The 22,832-nt window shown below is 42.1% G+C and overlaps 3 protein-coding genes across 3 annotated transcripts; 2 read left to right on the top strand and 1 right to left on the bottom strand.

Annotated features, from left to right (window-relative positions):
* Nucleotides 1-1,293: 1,293 nt before the first annotated feature.
* LOC130527244 (protein FAM83F-like) lies at nt 1,294-5,231 on the top strand. Its single transcript, XM_057035518.1, has 5 exons — nt 1,294-1,900; nt 3,569-3,736; nt 3,851-3,972; nt 4,042-4,814; nt 5,062-5,231. The coding sequence occupies exons 1-5, from the start codon at nt 1,415-1,417 to the stop codon at nt 5,106-5,108; spliced, it is 1,596 nt and encodes a 531-aa protein (XP_056891498.1). The 5' UTR covers nt 1,294-1,414; the 3' UTR covers nt 5,109-5,231.
* Nucleotides 5,232-5,953: 722 nt separating this feature from the next.
* On the bottom strand, nt 5,954-11,985 carry LOC130527245 (cytohesin-4-like). The gene is made up of 13 exons (XM_057035519.1): nt 11,825-11,985; nt 10,761-10,843; nt 10,586-10,650; nt 10,378-10,444; nt 9,641-9,759; nt 9,366-9,446; nt 8,831-8,943; nt 8,543-8,691; nt 8,039-8,150; nt 7,865-7,941; nt 7,496-7,567; nt 7,265-7,419; nt 5,954-7,188 (listed from the first exon to the last, which is right to left on the bottom strand). The coding sequence occupies exons 1-13, from the start codon at nt 11,841-11,843 to the stop codon at nt 7,107-7,109; spliced, it is 1,194 nt and encodes a 397-aa protein (XP_056891499.1). The 5' UTR covers nt 11,844-11,985; the 3' UTR covers nt 5,954-7,106.
* Nucleotides 11,986-13,295: 1,310 nt separating this feature from the next.
* Nucleotides 13,296-20,618, top strand: rac2 (Rac family small GTPase 2). The gene is made up of 7 exons (XM_057035523.1): nt 13,296-13,449; nt 16,333-16,404; nt 17,261-17,378; nt 17,883-17,945; nt 19,483-19,642; nt 19,980-20,113; nt 20,354-20,618. Exons 1-6 carry the CDS (start codon nt 13,415-13,417, stop codon nt 20,108-20,110), a joined length of 579 nt encoding a protein of 192 aa, XP_056891503.1. The 5' UTR covers nt 13,296-13,414; the 3' UTR covers nt 20,111-20,113; nt 20,354-20,618.
* The last annotated feature ends 2,214 nt before the right edge of the window (nt 20,619-22,832 follow it).

The raw sequence follows: 22,832 nt of genomic DNA, 5'->3' as shown, positions 1-22,832 counted from the left end.
TGTCAGTATGCAGAGAAACACCTACGAGTGCACCACGTCCATCCATCACTTCTCAGTGTTGGGGGAGGGCATATTTGCTTTCCGGCACTACCACAGGATCAAATCCAACTCAAAAATGGACCTGAACGTTCACTTCATGCCAACCGCAGAACCTTGACTGCTGATATCAGTGGCAGCCAATGGCGCACTTCCATCCTTTCACCCTTCATGCCATTTCTGGCCTTCTCTCCTCTGACACTGAGGACTTTCACGTTTAATAATAAACCCACCCAGAAACATGAGGGATGGATCACCATGGATAGATGGAGGGATGGAGAGAAATTTTAGGGTTCATATTTGTTAAATTGTAGCATCTCCATTTATTAACAACGGTTAATAAAACAGGCAATTCCAATTTAGTAAAAAAGGAAGGCCGTAATTGTTGAAATTGATAACCTTTTTTTCTTCTTCAGCGTGACATACTGCCCCCATGTGGCAAAAGCATTGTTAGCAAGGATTTATAGCAGCGCGTTTTTGGTTTGAGCTGACAATTATTGATGAGCTGGTATATAAAGCATTAAAGCAGCCAGAATGGTTTCATCTGACACACCTGAGCAGGTATCTGGACTTGGCAGGGCAAATATCACCGGGGGAAAGAAAGATACAGTACAGAAATGAAACCAAAAGAGCACATTAGCGCCTTTATAGCTTTTGTGTCGCAAGATGTCGTAATGCTTTAATCTATGACTCAGTCTCTTTTTAAAGGTATAGAGAGAGGGCTTAAAGTTTAAAACTTCGGAAATATAAAACTTGAGTGTACTTGAGCGGTGCAGAAAGATTGGACAAAATATAAATCGTTACCCAGCTCTCTTAGGAGTTGACGTGGTTTAAACAAACGAATTGTTGTAATTCATGTGCTCCAAAATAAAGCGAAAGCGATAATCCCCGAAATTATAAACTAATATATTAAACCGGACCAGCCCTGGGCAGAGGCGACATTATCTGTTGTCAAATATTTTCTACATTCTTGTATCATATGTCAACAGTTGCACAAGAAACTATGGTAAATACAGTATACAAGGGAATATAGCTAACTGAAAAAAACTATTCAGATTAGACTGCTTAATCAAGTTGTCTACAGGACACATTAAAGGTAGAATAATTATTTCCCCCTCAAAATGATACATAAGAAAATAAACAAACATGAGCATTTGTATGTATGTTTAATTTGATTGCAGGTGGAGATAAGTAGTATATCCTGAGAATTCGGTTTTCGATGACGTGCCTCCGCGCGACCGTGGCTCCGCCCCTAAACGCTCCGGGACAGGTAAGAAAACTTCCCCGCTTTGGGCTCACCTGTTCTGCTCTTCCGCACGGTCGGGTACCCGGGGGGGAGAGGCTCTCTGCTGCCGGAGGTGTCACCGCCACCGCTGCTATGGCCGAGTCCCAGCTTGTGTGTATGGAGGACGGCCGCATCGGAACAAGGATCCCGGACACCAAACCGGAGTTCTTCTACAGCGAGGAGCAGCGCGCCGCCGTCGAGGAGCTGCTCAAAAACGGCGACGGCGCCTTTAAAACGCGCCTCCAGAAGGACAACATGAAGGATTTCTTATCAGCCAGAGAAGTCAAACATGTTTTAAACACTTTCAAGAAGTACGATTCTGGGGAGGATGGGGGGGACCCAATCAGGCCGGCTTCACCGTCAAAGTCCCAGCAACGGGGCTCCGACGCGGATTCCGGGGTCCATTCCACCTACTGGCCCCAGATGTCGGACACCGAGGTGCCGCCGCTGGACATCGGCTGGCCCAGTGTGGGCTTCTTCAGGGGGGTGACCCGGGTGTCCGTGCACACGCACCCCCCCAAAGACAATGGACCCCACATCAGGGAGGTGGTTCGGCGGCTCATCCAGGAGGCCTCCAAGGTGAGGAAGGGCGAGGTCCAGGGATGTGTAATAGACATCCCAATTCATGTTCATATTTAAATAACCTGTTGGAATTTACCGAGAGATTAAGCAACAGTGGAAAAGGGGGAAACTGCTGATGCCTCACCCAGGGAGGGATGAGTTTACAGTCAGTCCAGCTGCTCTCTGCCTTTCAAAGGTGGTAAATCTGCCACTGAGCCTTTTTTTGGGGGGGGGGGGGTTAAAACCCTCCTGCCTGTAGCAGCGCCCATTTGAAGGTTATCTACAAGCCCGCCTTGGTTGTGTTTACTGGAGCTCAGCTGAGTCAAAGACTCCGACTGACCCGTTTGCCTCATTCAGGCACGTTCAAACCAGGCCAAGGAGGTTCACGTCACACCCAGAACCACTGAAGCTGTAGCTTCCTCTCCTACCACCTCTTCTTGTTCTCTGTTTCACTCCCGTCTGAAGCTGCAGCTGATTTAAAGTGGTGCTTCGACTCTGTTCGTTTGATTTGTTAAACCACTGTGCACACATCAGGATGAGTGTGTCCGCCCTTCTGCCTGGCTGTACAGGCTCACTACCTTGGTATTCTCCAACATGTCAGCTGATCAACGCATTTACTGCCTCATTTCCTCTTTGGAGGTCTGTTGGAATGGTCTGTAATTGACCCATTAGTCTTTCTTTTGGGGATAACTGCTCAGACCGGTTGTCTGAATTAGTCCCGTCTGTCCCGGGTGAACGTGTGCATGTGATTAAAAAAACAAAAACAAAAACCAAATAGCTCAGGCTGAGCAACCAGTTCTCCAGAAAAGAAACAAAGGCTGGTGACTTGGAATTCTTTGGAGTCGGTGCTGTTCTCACTGTCCCAGCGTGCGTCCGGAAGCGTCACTGGTCCACTCAGCGTTTCTAGTGGGAACAACAGGCTTTTCTTCCTCACAGAGAACCACTTGTTCCAGATGTAAAGAGGTTCTTTACAGGGGACAGTGGAACATTTGAACAGTAGAAATTTCCACAGCGTCATCCTTCGCTTGAACTGGATGTGCCCGGACATGTTTGGAAGGACCAAAGCAGTCTTTAGGGGTGAGAAATACAGGACATCTGATGATCTGACGCGATCAAAACACGAGTTCTTTCCAGTAAGTCTGTGATGGGGTTAGCAAATAACATCACTTCAGTTTAAGAGAAGAGCGCCCCCGTGTGGGGACATGCAGCAGCCCACGCTGTGAAATGTCAGGAACACGGCCTCCCACCCAAATAAATTATTTTTCTTGCTAATCCTAGGACAATGTCCTCCTTTTTATCCTGTTGATCAACATTTTTTTCAAATGTCAGAACATGAGGGGCTGTTTTACTTCAGTTTTTCTTTCATTCAGCGGAACCTGATGGAGACACAGTTGGCATTTCTGGGTTACAGCTGTGGCACATGAGCCTGAAGTTGGGAGGGGGGGGGGTGACTAGGCATGCTAACCACAAACAGAGTTTATCTACACACAACACGGAGGTAGATTCCAGGGTTTAGCGCATACCAGTGCCTCCATGTTCACTTCATTTAATGGCATCCAGGTGATGAATTTGCCACATGCAGTAAAACTCAGACGGCTCTTCTTCTGTTGTGTTTGCAGTCTTAAAGGTAAAAGGATCTGTTCCTGTATTGCACGCTTCAGCATCCACTCTTGTCTTTCCTTGCAGGTGATCGCCATAGTGATGGACATGATCACAGACCCTCAGATCCTGCAGGATTTACTGGATGCGGCTTCCCGCCGCTTGGTGCCCGTTTACATTTTGTTGGACGAACAAGGCGTGCCGCACTTCCTGGACATGTGCTCCAGGCTCCAGATCGGCTCTCAGCACCTCCGGGTAGGACAGTGGCCTCTTACAAGAGGAAGGGTTTGAGTTTGCTGGGAGGAATGTAAAAGAGTTAGATCCTGACTGCTGTCTGTCTTTATGCTGACTCATCCTCGGGGCCTACAGAACATACGAACAAGGACTCTTCAGGGGGTCGGCTTCAATTTGTCCTTCGGCAGGCTGCCCGGGTCGCTCTGTTATAAATACATGCTGGTGGATGGAGACAAGGTCATGTTTGGCTCGTACAGGTGGGTGAGCATCAAAAAACCAAGCATCTAAACAGGTCTGACAATAACTCACCAAACTTCCTGTTCCAGTTTCTGCTGGGCCACTTTCCGAATGGATCGGAACATGATCACTGTGATGACGGGTCAGGTGGTGGATTTCTTTGACCGAGACTTCCGTGAGCTCTACGCCATCTCTGAGAAGCTCGACCTTTACAAGGAGTTCCATGTCAGCCCGCCCGCTGCTAACTTGACCGCGACGCTACGCTCCAAAGTGGGGCCCAAGCGGCCGTCCATGCCAGCGACCACATCCCGCTTCCAGGTCAGCCTCGGGGACACACTACGCCCTGGCATTCAGGTGCCTGCACACAAGTTTTACAATCCCATATACTCCCTCGTGGTCGGAGACATCCCACGTCCAGCTGGATCCCTCCAGGAGCTTGGATCGAAGAGAAAGTCAGTCCGGGGGGACATGGCGGCAGCGGCGCCACAACAAACCAGCAGTGACAAGATGGACCGGCTTAATGCATTCCTCTCAGATGACCCAGCAGAGAGTCTCTCCCCCCAGTACCTCTCAGAGGTCCCAACTGAGCCCAACAGCACACCTAACAAAGACACCCCTGATAAGAAGGGGTGGGCCACATGGAAGAAGAAGTTCTCGAAGAAGAAATCTGCCAGTAAGAATTCCCTCAACAGCATAGTGGGAAGCGCGTGTCCCGTGCCAGCACCAGCGAAGACAGATGAGGAAGAGGACAGTTTTGAGGTTTTGGTCCTGTCTCCATCCAAATCAAGAGGCAAGAAGCTGTCCGCAGCAGGCCGGAGGACAGAATCTAAGCAGACCATCAGCGCCAGTCAGGAAAATGAGAGTAAGTCAAAATAGAAGACAGTTCACCCTGAACCCAGTGAGGATAATCCAGAGGGTCCTAATGTGGTTGATATTTGGGGTCTTGATTGCTAAATTAAGTTTAGTCTGGAAATGTCTTTCTTCACGGCACATCAGATAATTCATTTAATGTTTTTATTCTGGCACTTGAACAGTTTTTATTCTCACCAATGAATTATTTAAAATGATAGTTTATTTTTTTTAAATAAATAATGATGTCTTCCTTCCAGGTCTCAAGAGTCGTCATCGGAGGAAAGCTGTCTGTAAAGTCTCTTAAACAAACAGTATATTTTCATTCTTTTCAACATTGAACAACACGCGGGACTTTGAGACACCACCAGTTCTTCATCCGTTGCCTTACTGAGAGATGACGTGAATGTATGACCCCTCAGGTATTGATTATGTTTTTTTTTTTTAAATAAAATAAGTAGTTTAATTCCTTTTGTAATCAGGTAAAGAGGTTGGGGCTTCAAAATGTTTTGTATTATTTATCTTTAAAATGGTCATAAAACTATTTAATAGTGTCACTCTCAAGCTGTGGACTTTAATAAAGGGCAAAGACCAAACAAACGTAGCAATAGTCTATAAAAGTATATCACATTAGCTGTATAATTCTGACCCGGAAGTTGGGTTTCTATAAGTCTTTACCCCATCTAGCGGTGGTATCTGGTAGTGTAGGTTATATTGCGGTTGATGCTGCAGGAGCCCACAGCCAGATGTCATGTTTGTCTGTTTTCACTGGTACAGACCACAGAAAAAAGAGCCTGTTGAGATGACACCCAGGGAGTTAAGATAGGGGAAGTGGTGCAACATTGAAACAGGAAGTTAGAGCTGCAGCAGGAAGAGGCGTGCCCACGCTGGTTGCCTTGCTTCCTGTAAGACTTGAATTTTAAAGTATTTTCAGAATCAATCCACATGTGTTTGTTTTCTTGCTAATTCTGCAGTATTGCTCTCGTCATCTCATTTTACAGGCTACATCAAATATCTACTTCCTCATCTGTGTTGCTTTATGATGCTTCTTTTTACAGACATGAGATCATCTCACTCTTTTCTTGACTTATTTCACAGATGGCCACACAAAAAGAGACACATATAGCTCAAATACTATCATAGTTCTACCAGTTTTTCAATGAAAAAAGCAAAATAATATATTTAATGGAGAATGAAACAGGAAATAAACATGCATTAAAGACGTAGGAACACTGTGACAATAACACCTACACTTGATTTTCTTCCAACCTTCTTTCAGTAGCTAATGACAGAATGTAGCTGGAAGGGAAGTGTGTAGTTCAAAATGATTTTGAGTAACTAAATCGTTGAAATCAAGTAAAATCCTCAAGAAATTTGTTTGCCCACCGCAGCCATGGCAACATGTCATCCAAGTCAAATTTAACTGGAAAATCACCTTCTCGGCAGCTATGACAGCAGAATCATTTATAGACTCAAATCTTATAATAAACTCTGATCTTCTTCACTCATTCCATCACAGGTTAGCTTCCCCTCATATGAGCCTGGTCCTGCTCTCTCTATTAAAATGGAACTTTTACTACAACACTGTTGTGTGTTTAAAGGTCAGTCTCTGGGTTTCTGTAAAACACTTGGAGACAAACTGAACTGAATTCACACGCAAATGTACTGTAATACTTAATCTGATTTAATTACACTAACATACTATTCACTATAAAGCACATGAACAGAGATCGGTGAGAGTTTGTCAGATGTAACAACCAGGGATAATAAATAAGTAAGACATGGCTGAAGTTTTCTGAGAGATTCAGCTGAAAACACGTTTTAAAAATGTGACTCCTGACCACTAAAAACAATTTCCTGTGAGCAGGAGGCAGAATGGTGTGAAGTTTCCACTCAGAGGCCAAAGTCAACAGGTAAAAACTTCCCTAAGTCTCTATAAAGTCCATTACGCTAATTCAACTAAAAACATGCGTGGATATTTACAAATAAAAGCATCACCTCAGTGTGGGAGACAAAAAGTGTGCTTGGACACACACGGCCACCATTTTGGGAATTATGTAAACACAAGAACCACAAAGATCCACTTGTCTTTTACGGCGTCTCAGTTCTGCTGTGACTCAGTTCTGCTGTGACTAAGTCAGTGACAGTTCCCTCTCTGATCCCGGTCCGGTCTGTAAAAGCCAGATTGGAACAAGAGGTCTGCCTTTCCGGTGGACCCTCACCCTAGACACCCTCCCCAGCTGTTTCAACACCTCTCTGGGAAAGTGGGGGGGGGGGGGTATGGAACATCAAGCAGGTACGCAGATCAGTCTTCAGGGGTGTGATTTATCACCTTCTTCTTGCGGACAGAGACCAGGTCGTAGAAGGGATCCTTGGTGACGCTCGCCCTGATGGATTTAAAGACCAGCCTTAGAGAGGCACACAAGTGTGTATGTGTGTGTGTGTGCCTGCACGTGCTCTGACCTGATGGCATCGATCCAGGAGTCTCTCTCTTCTGCGCTGGAGGCACTGATGGTGTATGACTGGTGTTTCCCTTCCACCACTCTACCGTCAGTCTCTGTCTTGCAGGCTTTGATTTTCTGTCTGGGACAGTTGGGGTTGTACAGCTCCAGGCAGAACTGAGGGACCCACAGTTAAACACCACATTACACACACCAGATCAACTGGACTTTAGCTCATGACTGAAAATCTCACCGGTTTACGTGGGTACGGAATCTCTCGCACACAAAGGTTCTCCAGGGGGATGATACCTCTGGGCTCTTTATCCTGCATGTTATAAAGAGATTAAATGAGTCAGGAGATGAATTTTGGTGGGACTGAACATCTCCTCCCGACCTTTTGACCTGGTACTATCTGAACTTTTGGACCACCCAACACATTGATAGACGACACAGTGAAGCGTTGGTACAGCTCACTGAAAAGCTCACATTTTCTTTTTTCTTTTTCAAGTTTAAAATGTTTCTGTTCCAGATATAGCTGCTGTTTAGGAGCCGCCAGCTGGTCATGAACACATGATTTCTTATTAAGGACACGCTGATTAATGCAAGAAGATGGGAGTCTCACCGTGGTGAACTCAAAGTAATATAGGCAGTTGTCTGTCAAGATGAACCATCGTCTCTTCCATGTTTTTACCCGACCCCCTGAAAGACAACCGGGAACCTCCATTAATGAGTAAATTAACCCACAACATGGTCTGGTTTGGGCACAAGGTGGGGCCTGAAAGATAGAACCGGTTACCCAGTTTAAGAAGCCAGCCTTCTCTGTCGGGGTTGAAGAAGGTGTGTGTCAGATCATTCCCGTCATCCTCTGGGATTTTAAAAGGCTCGCTGTGAATGCTCTCGTAGAGTTTCTGAAAAGAAGGAGTTCAACGATCAAACGAGGTAGAACAAACTCTCAAGGTTTCCGGTGGTCAGTGGTGGTGGGCGGTGGGTGTGGCGCCACTGTCACCGAGACATGTAGTATCGGCTAAAATTCAGCTGTCCAGACACGCGGGTCACACTGCAAAAACTGGATGAAACAACTGCTGATGACAGATGCAGGCCGTCGAGGATAAAATGGCCTCTGCAGAGTTTCCAAACGTGCAAAATTTTGAAGAGGAAGTACAGCAACCCGCAACTGAATCAGCTGCGTTTGCAGATGTGGACTTTTCACAAGTATTTAAAGAGAACCATCTGGAATGTGGTCGTGATGATAAGCATTAACCGCCCTGTCATATAAGTTGAGGAATCTGGTTGTCCTCACCGACAGAAGGTCGTCCTCCAGATTCCCTCCATTGTTGATGCCTCTGTTCATGGAGATGAAGCGGTCCAGCGTGGTCTTGTCCTTCACACAGGGGTTGTGGAGGCTAGTGTTGAGCATGATGATGGCGAATGACAGGATGTAGCACGTATCTGGCATCACAGGGACGGGTAGGTCAAGAGGTGGGGACAGAGACATCAGTTAAGCATCAAAGCCCTCTACACGTTCACACGCCAAAATGATGGTTCAGACAGGAAGCCGATTGACGTGTTCTTAGTGATCGGAGCTCACCGGTCGACTGGAAGACGTTAGCATTGCAGTCACAGTAGCGCGTCGCAAAGGCCTCCATCATACGGTCGATCTTCTGGGCTTCACCAGGCAGCCGGAAACTCCACAGGAACTGTCTGTCCACACAGTGACACACACGCACACCTCTGTGTGACAGGTTCATCTTTGATGAGAGGAGCTGCTGCGCCTTAGGTGGAGCACACCTGCAGCATCATTGCTCTTTTGTTCATAAACATGAGCATCATTCACATATCAGGCAGGAGCAGCGAGAGCTACTTCCTGTTTTCTGTCACGCAACAGAAGTACTCATGGCAACCTACCCTCAACCCACACCTTAACAGGCACACTCGCTGTATAGCTTCAGTATTTCCCTATACTGGCTGCTCCACTCGAGTCCGACAGGAGTATTTAGGTAGTTTTAAGTTTTAAAATTTGGTTCAATAAGAGACAGGAGCGCATGTGGACTTCCTGGCTGCTGTATTTCTGGGCGTTAGCTGAATGCTGCTGTGCTGGAGCATGAAGATGGGGGAGCACTGACCTGAGAGCCTGGACCAGGTTGAGGTCAGAGAACTCGTGGAGGTCCACGAAGGCCTTCAGGGTCTGGAGGTGGAGCTCCTCCCTGGAGGAAAATCAAATGAAACCAGAAGAGTTCTTTGCTGGATGTTCACCTTTAGAAGCCACAGTAAAATCAATAAAATGAAATTATTCCAATTTTCATTGACACCTCTAATTTTCCTCACGGTCCCCATCAATTCTCTTAACATGATTCCATCCCTCCTCATCCCCTTTAGGCACTCTCCCGTTCCTCCTCACCTCTCTCCCAGAAATTCTCCGATGGCCGTCTTGTTGAGCCCCTCCTCCTTGTAAAGGAACTCAGCAATGGACTGAGCTCTTCCATCCAACAGCTTGTTCTCCACCAGGTAACTGATGCCCTATCAGAACACACAAATTCCTCCAGTCAACATCTCATCATCCTTTTCAGTGGTAATCGATCGTTCAAACTAGCAATGCGAATATCTCAGATATGTCTGGTTCCTGACCCTCTTAAATGTGACATGACTGCGATGCTTTAGACTCATACTGTGACATGTTTTAGCAAGTATGATCATGGTCTCATCATGGTCTCAGGCTTTCTAATTCCTTAAACCTGATTTCTCTTCCTCTTTTTCTTCCAACTCAGAAAAAGATGGCTAAAAAAATCCCAAAAGGTGGCACTCTCTCTAAAACATAAATAAATCAACAGAACTCCACCTGTAACTCTTAAAAAAAATAGAGAGGGCACATAAGACAAGCGCTCAGAGGTTGAACCTTCTGTTTCAACTCATATGCAAACAGAGGAAGTGTCAAAGGGGCCTAAAAGAGATACCCTCCGAAACTCTGAGCATATGAAACCAGATAGAGCATGTTGCGCTCAGAGATGACTTATTCCAGTAAACAACAGCACTGAAGATTCTAATGTCAAACCACAGGTTAATGCTATGGACGTGCACCACTTCTGAAGTTAAACAAGAGTTCCGTTTGAAAGAGGGGTTGAGAGGGGCTGAGCCAACCTTCTTTGGGTCCATGTTGAACTTCTTCTTCCCATTTGAGAAGAGTTTGCTCTTCTCTGTCACCCTGCTGCAGAAGAAGCACCAAAAATTTCAAAACAACAATAAAAAGTGGTCTTTTCCTTTTCATCTGTACGTGTATGTGTATGTGTATGTGAATGTGTGTGTGGGTGCGTGTGCGTGTGTGTGTGTGTGTACGTGTGAAACTTACGTCTCCTCTGCAGACTCAAAGATCCTTATTTCTGCCATCACCTTGTCTATCTCCAGCTTTAACTTCTGGAGGTCAAGAGAAAGATTTCAGTAGAGGTTTTTTTCCCCCTCAGCATCAATTCTTAAATCACCATTTCAGGTGTTTTATTGAGCTTTTTTGGCCTGCAGGTGTTTACCTGAATATCATCCAGAAGGTCTTTCTTATACATCTTGATGTTTTCCATTTCCATTTTTTCATCTGCCGAAAAATCTGCGGAAACTGTGGGGGAACGACATCAGATGACTTGACAAATGTTGCCTGCAACATTTCTTTTATTCAGTATTAGCATTTAACCGCAGTGGAGAAAGAGAGGTAACTCTGGGAGCTGCACCATCCCGGCGTTGTGGTTTTTGTGACAGACAATGTGACCACAAACCAAACAATTATGGCGTTTGCTTCGGGTTTTTTTTTTTTCTTTTCAGAAACATGAGCATCAAAAAGATGCATTATTCACTTGGTAATTATTGAGGTCAACCACAAGCAGTTCCTCCCCCGTTCATCTCTTCATACAACTGGAGAAACCTTTTCTTGCATTAAAATCCAACAAAATGAAAAGTTTTTTTTGTGTGTGCCTCCAAACCTGGACTGGATATCAAAAGTACAGTAGCAGGGGGGAGCAGAGGGTCTGTGAGGGTCCCGGGCCCCATCAGGCCCTGATTGGGAGCCTTTCACCAACAATATGAAGAGGCTGGGATGAGGACGAGGGTCAGCATGTTTGACCTTGACCTCAGTTGCTGAGCTCTGCAGACACTCCCTCAGCAGGGAAACACATTTCTTCCCTAATGCTGCTCTGGCTGCACAGCAGTCAGACAACAATCACTCAATCACTGTCACAAATTTATATTAAAAAAAACCCTATTTATATAATGAGCGTGAATATATACATTATAAGCGTATCATCTTGAGTGGGATCAATAGATTTAGTTTTGTGCCGTGACTTTAGAAATCCTGTTTTTATTTTACCATCTCTGTCTTGTCTTGTGAGCTGTTGTTGTTTTTTTCCTGACTTGTTCTTCCCCTTTTAAGCTGAGCCACAATGCAAGTCATTCAAATGGCGAAGAACCAAAATATCTGGCACAACATGTAATCACATCGTAAAATCTGTCACAGAACTCTCTACTATTCAATTCAAATCACACCTGATGTGACAATTATCATTGCCGGGAGAAGCCTGACTTGATAAGTTGAAAGTGATCTTACCCATTTGGCAGTCGGTCATTTAAAATCCACCAAGAAGGTAAAAACAGCAACCGTCTGAATACCAGATATGTAATATGTGAAGCTCCCCAGACCACCAGAACACATACTGGTGCAACACGAAAGAATCAGATGTTGCCGTGGGCCCCACCTCTTTCATAAAACCATTACAAAGTTAAGGCGTAAAAACAGGAAGGATGAAAAATAGGTTGTTCGAAATAAAAAAAAAACATGAAACAGGCAGGAAGCAGGTAGAACGGCAAAGGTTTTAGAATCCATATCTAGCGTTTTGTACAGGGGGGTGAAATTGTTGCCAACATTTGAATTGATCATCCAAATGGTTTTTTTTTCTTTTTTTTTCTGGTTTACGACATGCAGCTGTCACAAACATCTTTATATTAGCTGCAATTATGCAATGCATGAACAAAACAGCATCTTGAAATGTTTTGACTTCAACAGAAATTGAGGATACTGAATATAATATCTTTGAAACTTCTGAAGTATTCTTTAGGTTGTGCAATTTTTACAGAACTTACAGAATGATTAAAGGAGAGCAGTGGACAGATGGATAGAATATCAAAGTTTAACTGACCTCCCACTGAAAGCATATTATTAAAATTGCTTATGAACAACTGAAATAAATGAAATATAAAATGTAGAGGTGTAGCATCTGTATAAGCGTTCCGTCTGACACGAAAAAGAATTATACATTAGCGCCCTCAAGTGGATGTACGCAGAACTGTGTATCGGCAGATGGAAATTTCCTCTAATAATCAATCCAAATGATCACTTGGAAAATAAAAATGTTTGTTCCTGTTTTTTCTTCCATGTTTTGGGCATGTAAATTCACTCCCAAGAGGGTATGAGAGGAGGTGAAGAAGGTCAAAAATAACTGAAGTCTAATGTGAAAAGGACCCCAAAGGCAATTATAGTGTTACTTGGTGAAAGCAAAAGGTGTTACCTGTAAAAATTCTGTGGAACCATAAAATTAACCTTCAAGCCTTTCTGAAATAATCTACTGTTCACTCCTTCAGACCTGCTCTTCTTTAGACTCAAACTACTCCCTTTAACCTCTATTGTGTTTGCTGTCAGGCTTTGATCAACTAGGTTTTTTCCTGGTAGCAGGCACTTTGATATCCAATACCTGTCTGAAGGGTTATTCAGAGGAACTTACTGCACCAGTAGTTCTGGTTGGATTCAGAAAAGTATGCAAATGTGACTATCGCTCCTCCTGTAAACCAATGAGGAAGTGGGTGATTTATTTTAGTCATTCTGCTAATTCCTCCTTTCAGAAAACTTTGAGCCATTTCACATTTGACTTCTGTTGCAACCGTGTTCACTTATCAATCATTTCATTAAGTTCCATTTTTACAGTCAGAATAACTCTTTTTTTTGGTTTGAGGAACAGACCTGAAATGATAAATTGGTAGATTTATGACATAAGGACAAAAAGAAAGAGAAAAAGGCAGTCGAGGGAGGGCGCTGGGCGAGGGCAGCGAGGGAGGTGTGCAATAATTTCCTGTAGTTGCATGCATCCTCTTCAAGTGTGTTTCTGTCAGAGCAGAGAGCAGCGACGAAGCAGAGCGGAACAGGATGCAGGCTATCAAATGTGTGGTCGTGGGAGATGGGTATGCCATTATTTTACCTTACCTATGCCTATTAATACATTTACCTGCCTTCAAATAGTGTCAGGACATGTTCAGCTGATGGCTGTGAGAAAAACTGCGTCTGGTGTCCGAGTTTAGATGGTAATAAGTGTCATATAGCAACCAAATGCAGTCAGAGTGCCTAAAGATATGCAGTTATAGTTTTTACAGAGGTATGTCTTCTCCCCCCCCGAGGCTACAGCTAGTCTTTCTGGCATTAGGTGAGCACACGTTTAGGTGTGTTTTTGACAGCTGTGATTCAGAGGAAGCGTGTTGGATTGAGCAGGCCACAACATGCAGGAACATTTTTAACAGGAGAAAAGTCAGGACTGAATACAAGGCAGGAATAACGCTAATATGCACAAAATCAGAGGAGAAAAGAGACCGAAGAAATCCAGGGTCATTGCTGAGTTTATGGGACCACTGGCATAACGCTGCGTGTCACATCAGGCACATCTGGCAGGTTCTTTCAGATGAAGCTTGGGCAAAAATGGCTGCTTGTTCAGATGGAGCAACTGAAGCGGAAGTGTTGTGGTTCCATCGAAGAGCAGCTAAAAGTCTCTGTCGCTCTTTTTGTCTGTGATGGATCAGAGAAGTGATTCAGGTTTGAAGGCTGAAAACATGGGACTGAAAATTCAGTAAACAATATATTTATATTGGTTTGTTGATAATAAAGTGAGCTTTGATTTATCTCATTTAGCGTCGAGCTGATATCAAAGAAACATACTATTGTGAGATTGACCAACATTATATTATTGTTTTAATATAATCACACTGAACACAGATCAAATGTTCATTATATTCAGAAAAGTGTGGTAAAACATGAATCTGGAACTAGAAACGTTTTCACGAACATATCAACAGCTCAGAATGCGATATTTCCCGTGAATCAGTTTCTGATTACACAGGTAAAAAACAAACCAACTGTGCGCAGGTGGAGACCTGCACCCATACAGCAGCAGCCCCACGCAGCAGCAGCAGTGTGATGCACAAACACGTCTGCCATGTGACTAGAGTGATACATCAAAAATGGAGCTTCCAGGCAGAGACAGAGAAGAGGAAGTCAGTTATGGAAGGTTTTACCGTGTGGTGTGATGCTGAGGGATCAACAGTTTTACAATTTGGGGAAACACAATAGAAAGAAAACTGAAGACAGATCCTTAGATTTGTACCAAATTAAGCCTCCAAACATTTAGATGAAGACAAATGAAGACAGGGAAACATGTCGATATATTGCTCATTGAATGAATAATGCGTATGGAACTTCGTTTGAAAGAAAATGAGATACATTCACATTACCAGCTTTAAACATTTTAAACATCACTTTTATCGCCATCAAACATCATTTTTTAAAAATCTCCAAATAATGTAACTTTCACATGTTATCTTATCCGAGTAGGTTTTTGAAACTGGATTAAACTCAATATTTAATGTTTTGTGTTTTGTGCATATGTGTGTGTGTGTTCTCATATACTGTATGTTCCATACGTAGTGAGGACCCGACTATGAGCATCGACCGATTTATCCGGTCCTCATACCTTTACAGGGTTCAGGCCAAATTTTGGAGAGAGGAGTTGTCACAATGAGAGAATACAAATGTGTATATTTATATGAGTTTAGTAGATTAAAAAATATGCTGAAATATCTGGAAGGCCTGTGTTCTTTCTCACCTGCTGCTAACATGGTATAATATGATTTACTTGGATGTTTTTTGTTCGATATTGGCAATAATTTTGGCATTCAAATTAAAATACACATCAGCAGGAAAGCAAGAAAAGAAAATTATTAACTTTTCTTTTGTTGCGTGATGAGGAACTGATGTGTTAGCTGACAGAGCAGGAAACCACAGAACTGTGACAAGGTTTGTGTTGCCGTCTCTCACCATTACTACAGGTGCAACATGCGAACTGCAGCTTACTGCTGGGTCGTTTCCCTGTGGGTACTAAAACTTTAAAATCCAATTATGGAAAGTGGAGGAACAGCATGAAGAGTTTGAAGTAACCAAAGAGAAGAGGATAAGAAAGTGCATTTGTTTGAACAAGACTGCATTTTGTTTACACGGGGGACAGAAACACTGATGGAATTCCAGATAAAGAAGATAGAAATGGAGCAAGATCAGAGGTTGAAGTTTATGAAGTTCCTGTTTTCACTGTTAACTGAAGCTTGTTAACATCTCAGTTCCCCCTGAAGCACACACAGTCAGAAAAGACAGGAGACCTAAATTGGATGACACCGTTCCAACATAGCCCTTATTTTCAGACACAAGAGCCGCAACTATATTGTTAAACTTATCTTTGAAAAGGCGTTTAAACCACAACAAGTTTTCTGCTTTGTACTTGGACTGATGGCAGGATGAGACCTTCCACCCCAGACAAAAGTGTCAAATGTGGCTAGTTGTTACACGCATGCAGAAGCTGTCCTCACAGCGGGTGTTGAAACAATCTGTACGGTTAAAACCAGCATAAAACCCAGTCTTATTGGTCATATTAGTTTCAAAATTCTAATACTTCACATGTCATTAAGGCAGATTTACAAGCTAGATTAAAAGCAGGTCTGATTTGAGCGTTATTCGTGTTACAATGCACTGGAATCAAAAGTTCTGTTACATTTCTATTTTAATTTACAATTTCCAGAAATATTTTTGTCTTGAAGTAAATAACGTCTGCAAGGAAAGAGTGTTATTGGTGATTTTCAGCTACTTTCGAGCTTTGCAGTATCTTCCTTGAGTTTTACTGGCACTTCTGATAATGCAGTGCCTAAGTCAAAAATAAATGGAGGCAAAAAATCTAATTCCAATATTAGTCCCCTTACCTTTGTAGATCAATATCACATTTTGTCTGACTTGATTTGTTTTTTGTTATTTAGAGCCGTGGGAAAAACATGCTTACTCATCAGCTACACAACCAATGCCTTCCCTGGGGAGTACATCCCCACTGTGTAAGTACATGCTACACACACACACACACACACACATACACATATTTAATCAGCCAAGAAAGGCCGGTATTTACACATGTAGTTTAATTCCAGAACAGTCCTGCGTTGCCTTTGTTCATACTTTACAAGGGCCCTGAGATGTCTGATGAGGAAATGTTTAGAAAAATTCCGCACCAAAAAAATTCTCACACCAAAGAGTCATATTAAGAATATGGATGCTGGAGTGAACATAAGAAGGGAAAAGAGTGTGAATAAGAACTGCAGCTTTCCAGTGATGTTGTCAGATTTGTATTAAAACATCACAGTCCTTGTCTGGAATATGTTCTTGGTTTTGATCTGATTATCTTATTTTTAATGAATAAAAGTAATTTTTTTCCCCCTCAAATGCTGTTTTCAGAGGTGAACACAGAGTTTTTATTAACCACATGGTGGCAGAGAAGAGCTGTTTCACTGACCACAAAATAACCATAAAACTGAAATTAAATATTTTTGATGTACTGAAGTTATTGGAATTTCTTACACAAATAACAGTGCACCATTTCTAGCAAAGAATTATCCAGACAAGTATTAGTAATAAAATTATTAGAGTGCGCATTTACTTATTTAGATTGTGTGTCATTACGTATTTTTATTTTATTGTATTTGGGGATTTTGTATTTTCATGAAGACCTTCAAATGTGCTCGGTAGTTAATAACCTGCATTCACATCTCTGGTGAAATGTGTCTAATTTTTATAACCCTCTGGGATTTCCGTTGCGTTCATAAATTAAATTGATTGGGGTTCTTTTAATCAGTTAATTGAAATGAAGGACCATTTCCCTGACAAACTGATTGATTTCCACACGTTCTTCCACAGATTTGACAACTACTCAGCTAATGTGATGGTAGACAGCAAACCAGTTAACCTGGGCCTCTGGGATACAGCTGGGCAGGAAGACTATGACAGGCTCCGCCCACTCTCCTACCCACAGACGGTATATCACACGCACACACATCTTTGTAAGGACTTTCATACACATAAAGCATTAACCAACTCCTTAGCCTAACCATCATACCTAACCTTCTAATGCCACCCCTGAGTCTTAACCCTCCACCAGTTCTTTGAAGTTGTGAGGATCAGCCAAAAAGTTCCTTACTTTGCTAGTAGAAGTATTAGTAGAAGAGTATTTTCGTATTCAGTATGTAGCAAGTACATGGTCCTCACTATCTAATGTATATGAGAACACACATACACATATTTGGAAAAAAAAAACAGGTATATGTCTTCATCTAGAGAGAAACCTACATTTCCATTTATGCATAACAGTCTGTGCTTAACTCATCCAAATTCAGTGAGTTTTAAATCTAAAAGTAAGAAATGAAAGAAAAAAAATGCAATCTTTTGTATTTACCCGGTTATTATATATTTACCCTTTAACCCTGAATCTTTTCATGACCATAGATGTAATTTTGAGAAAAATATGCTTTTGTCCATTTAGGATGTTTTTTTGATCTGTTTCTCCCTCGTGAGTCCAGCATCCTATGAAAACGTCAGAGCTAAGGTGAGTGGCATTTCACACCTATCATCACAACACAGCTTTATTGGTTATTTGTGTTTTAATATATTTGTTTTGTGTTAGCTCAATATCCTCCACCTTTATCCTCCACCTTCAAATATCAAATAGTCATGAGTGGAGACCAGCTCGAGTTTGTGTTGATGTCTCTGAGGAAGTGATTAGTACTTGTCCTGCCATTTACATAATTAGGAAAATGAAATTCTTTCAGGTTTTCATTTCCTTCTGGTCCTGCTTGTGTCCTTTCTGGGTCATGAGGGTAATTCCCCCCCCACCCCTTCACTCAATGAAGCACCAAATTGCATATGTTGAACTGTGAGAGCCTTTCATTCAGTCTCCACAACAACGATGACGCACAGAAAACTACTTTCAAAGCAAATGTAGGCTCTCTAAAAACGACCTCCGCTCTTCAAATCCCGAACACCAATACATCAGAAGATAACATCGGAAATATTGATTGGGTCGGTTTCTTTATTTTAATCCATCCGAACCCCCTCGGTTCGTCTGAATGCTGCGTGACTCATCCTTCTAACAAAAGCTGAAATTAATTGGTATGCCAGGGCAAATTTTAAAGAGAAGCAGGGTTCAGGTCCAAAAGACGATACTCAAGAGGAGAAATTTCATTGTAAAAAGGAGAAAAAACGCTATGTGGCCACACAAACAACACATTTAATTTATTTCAGCTGTTGTCAGACTTTTGCTGGGTTTAAAGCCAATTCCACTTAAAGTAGGACTTTGGCAAAGTGGTTGGGCAGCGATAACATACAGTGGAAACGCCATTTTGTACCTTGGGATGCAATCACCTTGCTTTTTATTTACCGCTGGTCTTACAATCTAATAAAAGCACATTAGTGCGAGAGAGAACAGGTTAAAAGGTCTCTAATTATATACATCTTTTTCTCTGAAGAAGTCTAAGAACTTGCATGACCTAATGTCACTGAAATCATGGCCAGAATCTTTTTTTATACTCCATTTCATGTATAACACAAAGGCTGTTACAGTGAATGCAGAAATAAAAAAATACTGCCTTACATTGCACATAAAGAACACTTTTTTTTAAATCTCATGTGCTATGACTGGAATAAGTTGTGTGGGTTAAAGATTTTCATCCTATAATTAGTGTAATATTAGCGCATTGTAAAGAAGGACAATAAGACTAAATTTAAGTAGACTTAGCAGAGAGTTGGTGTCTGTGTATTTGTTGTGCCATTTCCTGCAAATTATCTTAGATAAACCTGGACAGTTACATTTGGTAAAGAGTTTAAACCCTCAGCAATGTTAAATCAAATCAATTGTTCACAGACCATTAACAGCAAAGTCTTACCTATCTATGGATTACAGACAGAAAACATGGGAGCTCCAAATGTTAATAACATTTAATACAAATAATCTATTTTATGCAAATAAATTAATATCCATATGTTGATCTGGCTTTTAGGCTGACTTGCCAATTAAAGCCCTGCTAACCTGTTCACTCACAATCAATCGGTGTAATTTGTGTCTGATTGTACCTGTGTCCTCTCAGTGGTACCCTGAGGTCCGCCACCACTGCCCCTCCACACCCATCATCCTGGTAGGCACAAAGCTGGATCTAAGGGATGAGAAAGAAACAATTGAGAAGCTGAAAGAAAAGAAGCTGGCTCCGATCACCTATCCTCAGGGCCTGGCTCTGGCCAAGGAGATAGGTAAGACTCAAAGGTGTGGTAGGGCATAAAAATTCCTGCAGACAGAAGGAACTAAAGGCCTGACTTTCCTATGGAGTAAGAAAGTATGGACATGTATGTACAGAGGTTGACAAGTCTAAATACTGAAAAACGTCTTTCTTTTGACAATTAACTGATAATAAAACTGCAGTTGAACACACATTTCCACTTATTGGCACAAATTCATGGGATTTGGTGACTGTTACTCTGCTGTTTTTTTGTTTTTTTATAGATTTTGTGTCTTTGCAGCAACAGCTGGACTGTTTCTGTGGTAATTTTCCTGCAGTGTGTTACTCCCTTTCTTGCACATTCTGTACAGATGCAGTGAAATACCTGGAGTGCTCGGCCTTGACCCAGCGGGGTCTGAAGACTGTGTTTGATGAAGCCATTCGGGCAGTCCTCTGCCCACAGCCCACAAAGGTCAAGAAAAAGTCGTGCTTGCTGCTGTAAATGGTAAGAATCTTGTTAACATTGAGGAAAGGGGGGTTATTTACAGGAAAAAAGGAGTGTTATTATTTCAAACTGTATGACAGTTACTTCTTATTACAGGGTTTAAAATGTATCCACACAATCCTTCAGAATTCTTGAATTGACTCATTTACAGGGACAATGTGTGATTATGTCCCAGCATGTTAGATTAGGATTCAGATTACAAAGAAATATCAATGCACGCATGTATTTTTGTCATTTTAGGTTTCCACTCCTGACCCTGGATGCAACTGTTAACTCCAAAGCTCTCAGTATTATTGTTGTAATAACTGCAGCCAACAATGTTTTGACTTTAAAATGAGATGTGCATACTTTTTTAAAAATAAAAATGCTTCAATTTACACATTGCTACATTCCATATTCAACACATATTATTGATATTTCTATGCACCATTAGATTATGTACCAGTTAGATATAATTCATACTAAATGTAACCTGTGATTATAAAATAAAAGATTTATTGCAAGATTTATGACTTGGGGGGTAACACTGGAGTATCTGACTGTATTTTTTACCATCTCTGTCTCACATTGTCCCCTGGAGGTCAATATACTATGACTGATTGATGGGATGTCTGATTATTGAAGGGGAGCCATCATTTTGAAAACATTTCACATCATTTGATCACGCAAATTTGTGCATCACCATGGGACTAGATGACAATTGTTACTTTGTCCTGTTCGTTGGGGAGGGTAGTTCTGATGATACTCTCAACTGAGCAAATTATGCACCTGATGGCCAGTAAGTCAAGGTTAAAGCTGATACAGCCCAAAAGGATACTCTCTACTGTGCAGGTGTAGAAGTTTGCACCGATGCGTCTTCCCCCTTTGACTGCATGAACTTTTCAATGTTACCCGAAGTGAAGTGACTAAAAAAGCTGCAGAATACATCCCCTACTGAGCCATCGGATTTCTGTGTGTAATAAAAGGTCATTATATTTAGCAGATAGCTCATCCAATAGCATCTCATCCAATAGCAGATCCTATTTATGATCTTGACGACAGGGTCATCAGATGATCAAAGTCATTTTCACGCATATCGCCTGCTGATGAATGATGCAGTGGTATTGTAGAAATTTTGGGAAGTCTGGATCATTTCTTCATTGTGTAATGAATCCTGTATGCTGGCCTGTCATGGCTGGAAGCCCCATTCGTTGTTACTGCCGCTAACTTCTGTAGCATTTTTTTTCATTGAATTTTTTCAAATTTTTTTAAAGTTTTTTACGGCATTATAGTTATCAACTCTACTCTAAGTTGCCTTTAATGGCAGAAGTGTCAGCAGTTCTTCTTTTGTAAAAAAAGTCATCAAACACCATTCAGATAAATATCATTAGCTGAGCTGTGCTGGCGCTGTCTACCGACTCATCACACTGGATGCTAAACCACCTGCACTTTGCGAGATCACGGTTCAGTTGCTCTGTTAAATTCTCAGACATAGATGACACTCATCTAGCTATCGTACCTACTCTAAGTTAGACATTGGAGAGCGCAGAGATGACTTCTGGACAATGTTTCTCATCTTTGAAGACTGTGTTAGCGACAAGCACCATAGCTTCTTTAAAAACCGCACCATCTGAAAAGGCCTTCTTGTTCTTTTTAAAAAAAATGTGCAGCTCTAAACGATGCTTCGGTTGCGTTTTGGGATTTTTTTCACAGGTCTCATGAAAAAAGTCTGTTGCTTGTCTAAAGCTGCCTTTCACTCGCAGGCCTTTTATGTCCTTAATGCGCTGGCAAGTGGGTAGTCCACATAGAAGTTTTCGTGACAGGTTCTGTAGTGTCTCTCTATGTTGTGTCGCTTTAATACAGCAACTGTCTTCCCGCAAATGAGACGCAAACATTTTTCTTTGAACAATGTAAAAAAGAACTCTTTCTCCCAATCACTGTGGAAATAGTATGTCCTTTTTTGCTTTTCTGTCATGATTTTTGGGGCTAAACTACAAGCAGTCTAAATCCTCATCATCGCTTCGCTGTGTCTGGAAAAAGGTGTGCTGACTGCGCACTAATGACCTTTGACTTCAAATGAGACGACTTCATTATAGCCTATATGAATTTTTTTTATGTTTTATTTTAACATTATAGAACATTGTTTAAAAATCTGCATTAATGTAAGCATTTGTTCAAAAAATTAATGCACCTTTAAAAAATTATATTCATTTCTATTGTGACCAGTGTTATTTTTAGAGCATGCTGTGGAGGTGCCTTGAGTGGTCCCCCGCGGGCACATGGTGTACTGCATTGGTGACCCCTAGTTTAGACCATGTCAGATACTCAGAGATGATCCCAAGATATCTGAAGCTTTCCTCCCTCTCCACCGGCGTTTCGCTGCTGTTGAGCTGGTAACGTTTGTTTCTCTGCTCCTGCCAGTTGAAGTCTACGATCATGTGCTTGCTGATGTTCAGCCGAGCTGTTGAGCTGCAGGTGCCAGATCTTGCTCGTGTATGCCCTCTCGTCGTTGTTGTAGATGAAACCCACCACAGCCGTATTGTAAATGATGTTGTCATCATATGTGGACAAAGAGTCATGATAATAAAGTAAGTTTTCTAGATAATTGTAATGGTGAGAACATGTGAACAACCTGAAGCGTCAGGTCATCAAGTTTTTAAAACGTAACATAACATTTTAGACAAAGAAATAAAATAAAAAAACACAACTTCAATTTAGCCTCCCTCCATCAAGTTATTTT

Source organism: Takifugu flavidus, chromosome 6 (genome assembly GCF_003711565.1).
Source record: "Takifugu flavidus isolate HTHZ2018 chromosome 6, ASM371156v2, whole genome shotgun sequence".
Taxonomy (NCBI): Eukaryota; Metazoa; Chordata; class Actinopteri; order Tetraodontiformes; family Tetraodontidae; genus Takifugu; species Takifugu flavidus.
This window is presented reverse-complemented; position numbering and strand designations above follow the sequence as displayed.

Bases quoted from the DNA above. Each gene is read 5' to 3' on its own strand.
- rac2 (XM_057035523.1), top strand. From the start codon at position 13,415: ATGCAGGCTATCAAATGTGTGGTCGTGGGAGATGG. The intron at 16,405-17,260 runs GTAAGTACATGC...GTTCTTCCACAG, and splicing joins GGGGAGTACATCCCCACTGT to ATTTGACAACTACTCAGCTA. The intron at 17,946-19,482 runs GTGAGTGGCATT...GTGTCCTCTCAG, and splicing joins ATGAAAACGTCAGAGCTAAG to TGGTACCCTGAGGTCCGCCA.
- LOC130527245 (XM_057035519.1), bottom strand. The intron at 7,568-7,864 runs GTGAGACTCCCA...TATAACATGCAG, and splicing joins ATTACTTTGAGTTCACCACG to GATAAAGAGCCCAGAGGTAT. The intron at 7,189-7,264 runs GTCAGAGCACGT...TAAATCCATCAG, and splicing joins TCCTGGATCGATGCCATCAG to GGCGAGCGTCACCAAGGATC.
- LOC130527244 (XM_057035518.1), top strand. From the start codon at position 1,415: ATGGCCGAGTCCCAGCTTGTGTGTATGGAGGACGGCCGCATCGGAACA. The intron at 1,901-3,568 runs GTGAGGAAGGGC...CTTTCCTTGCAG, and splicing joins TCATCCAGGAGGCCTCCAAG to GTGATCGCCATAGTGATGGA. The intron at 3,737-3,850 runs GTAGGACAGTGG...CGGGGCCTACAG, and splicing joins TCGGCTCTCAGCACCTCCGG to AACATACGAACAAGGACTCT.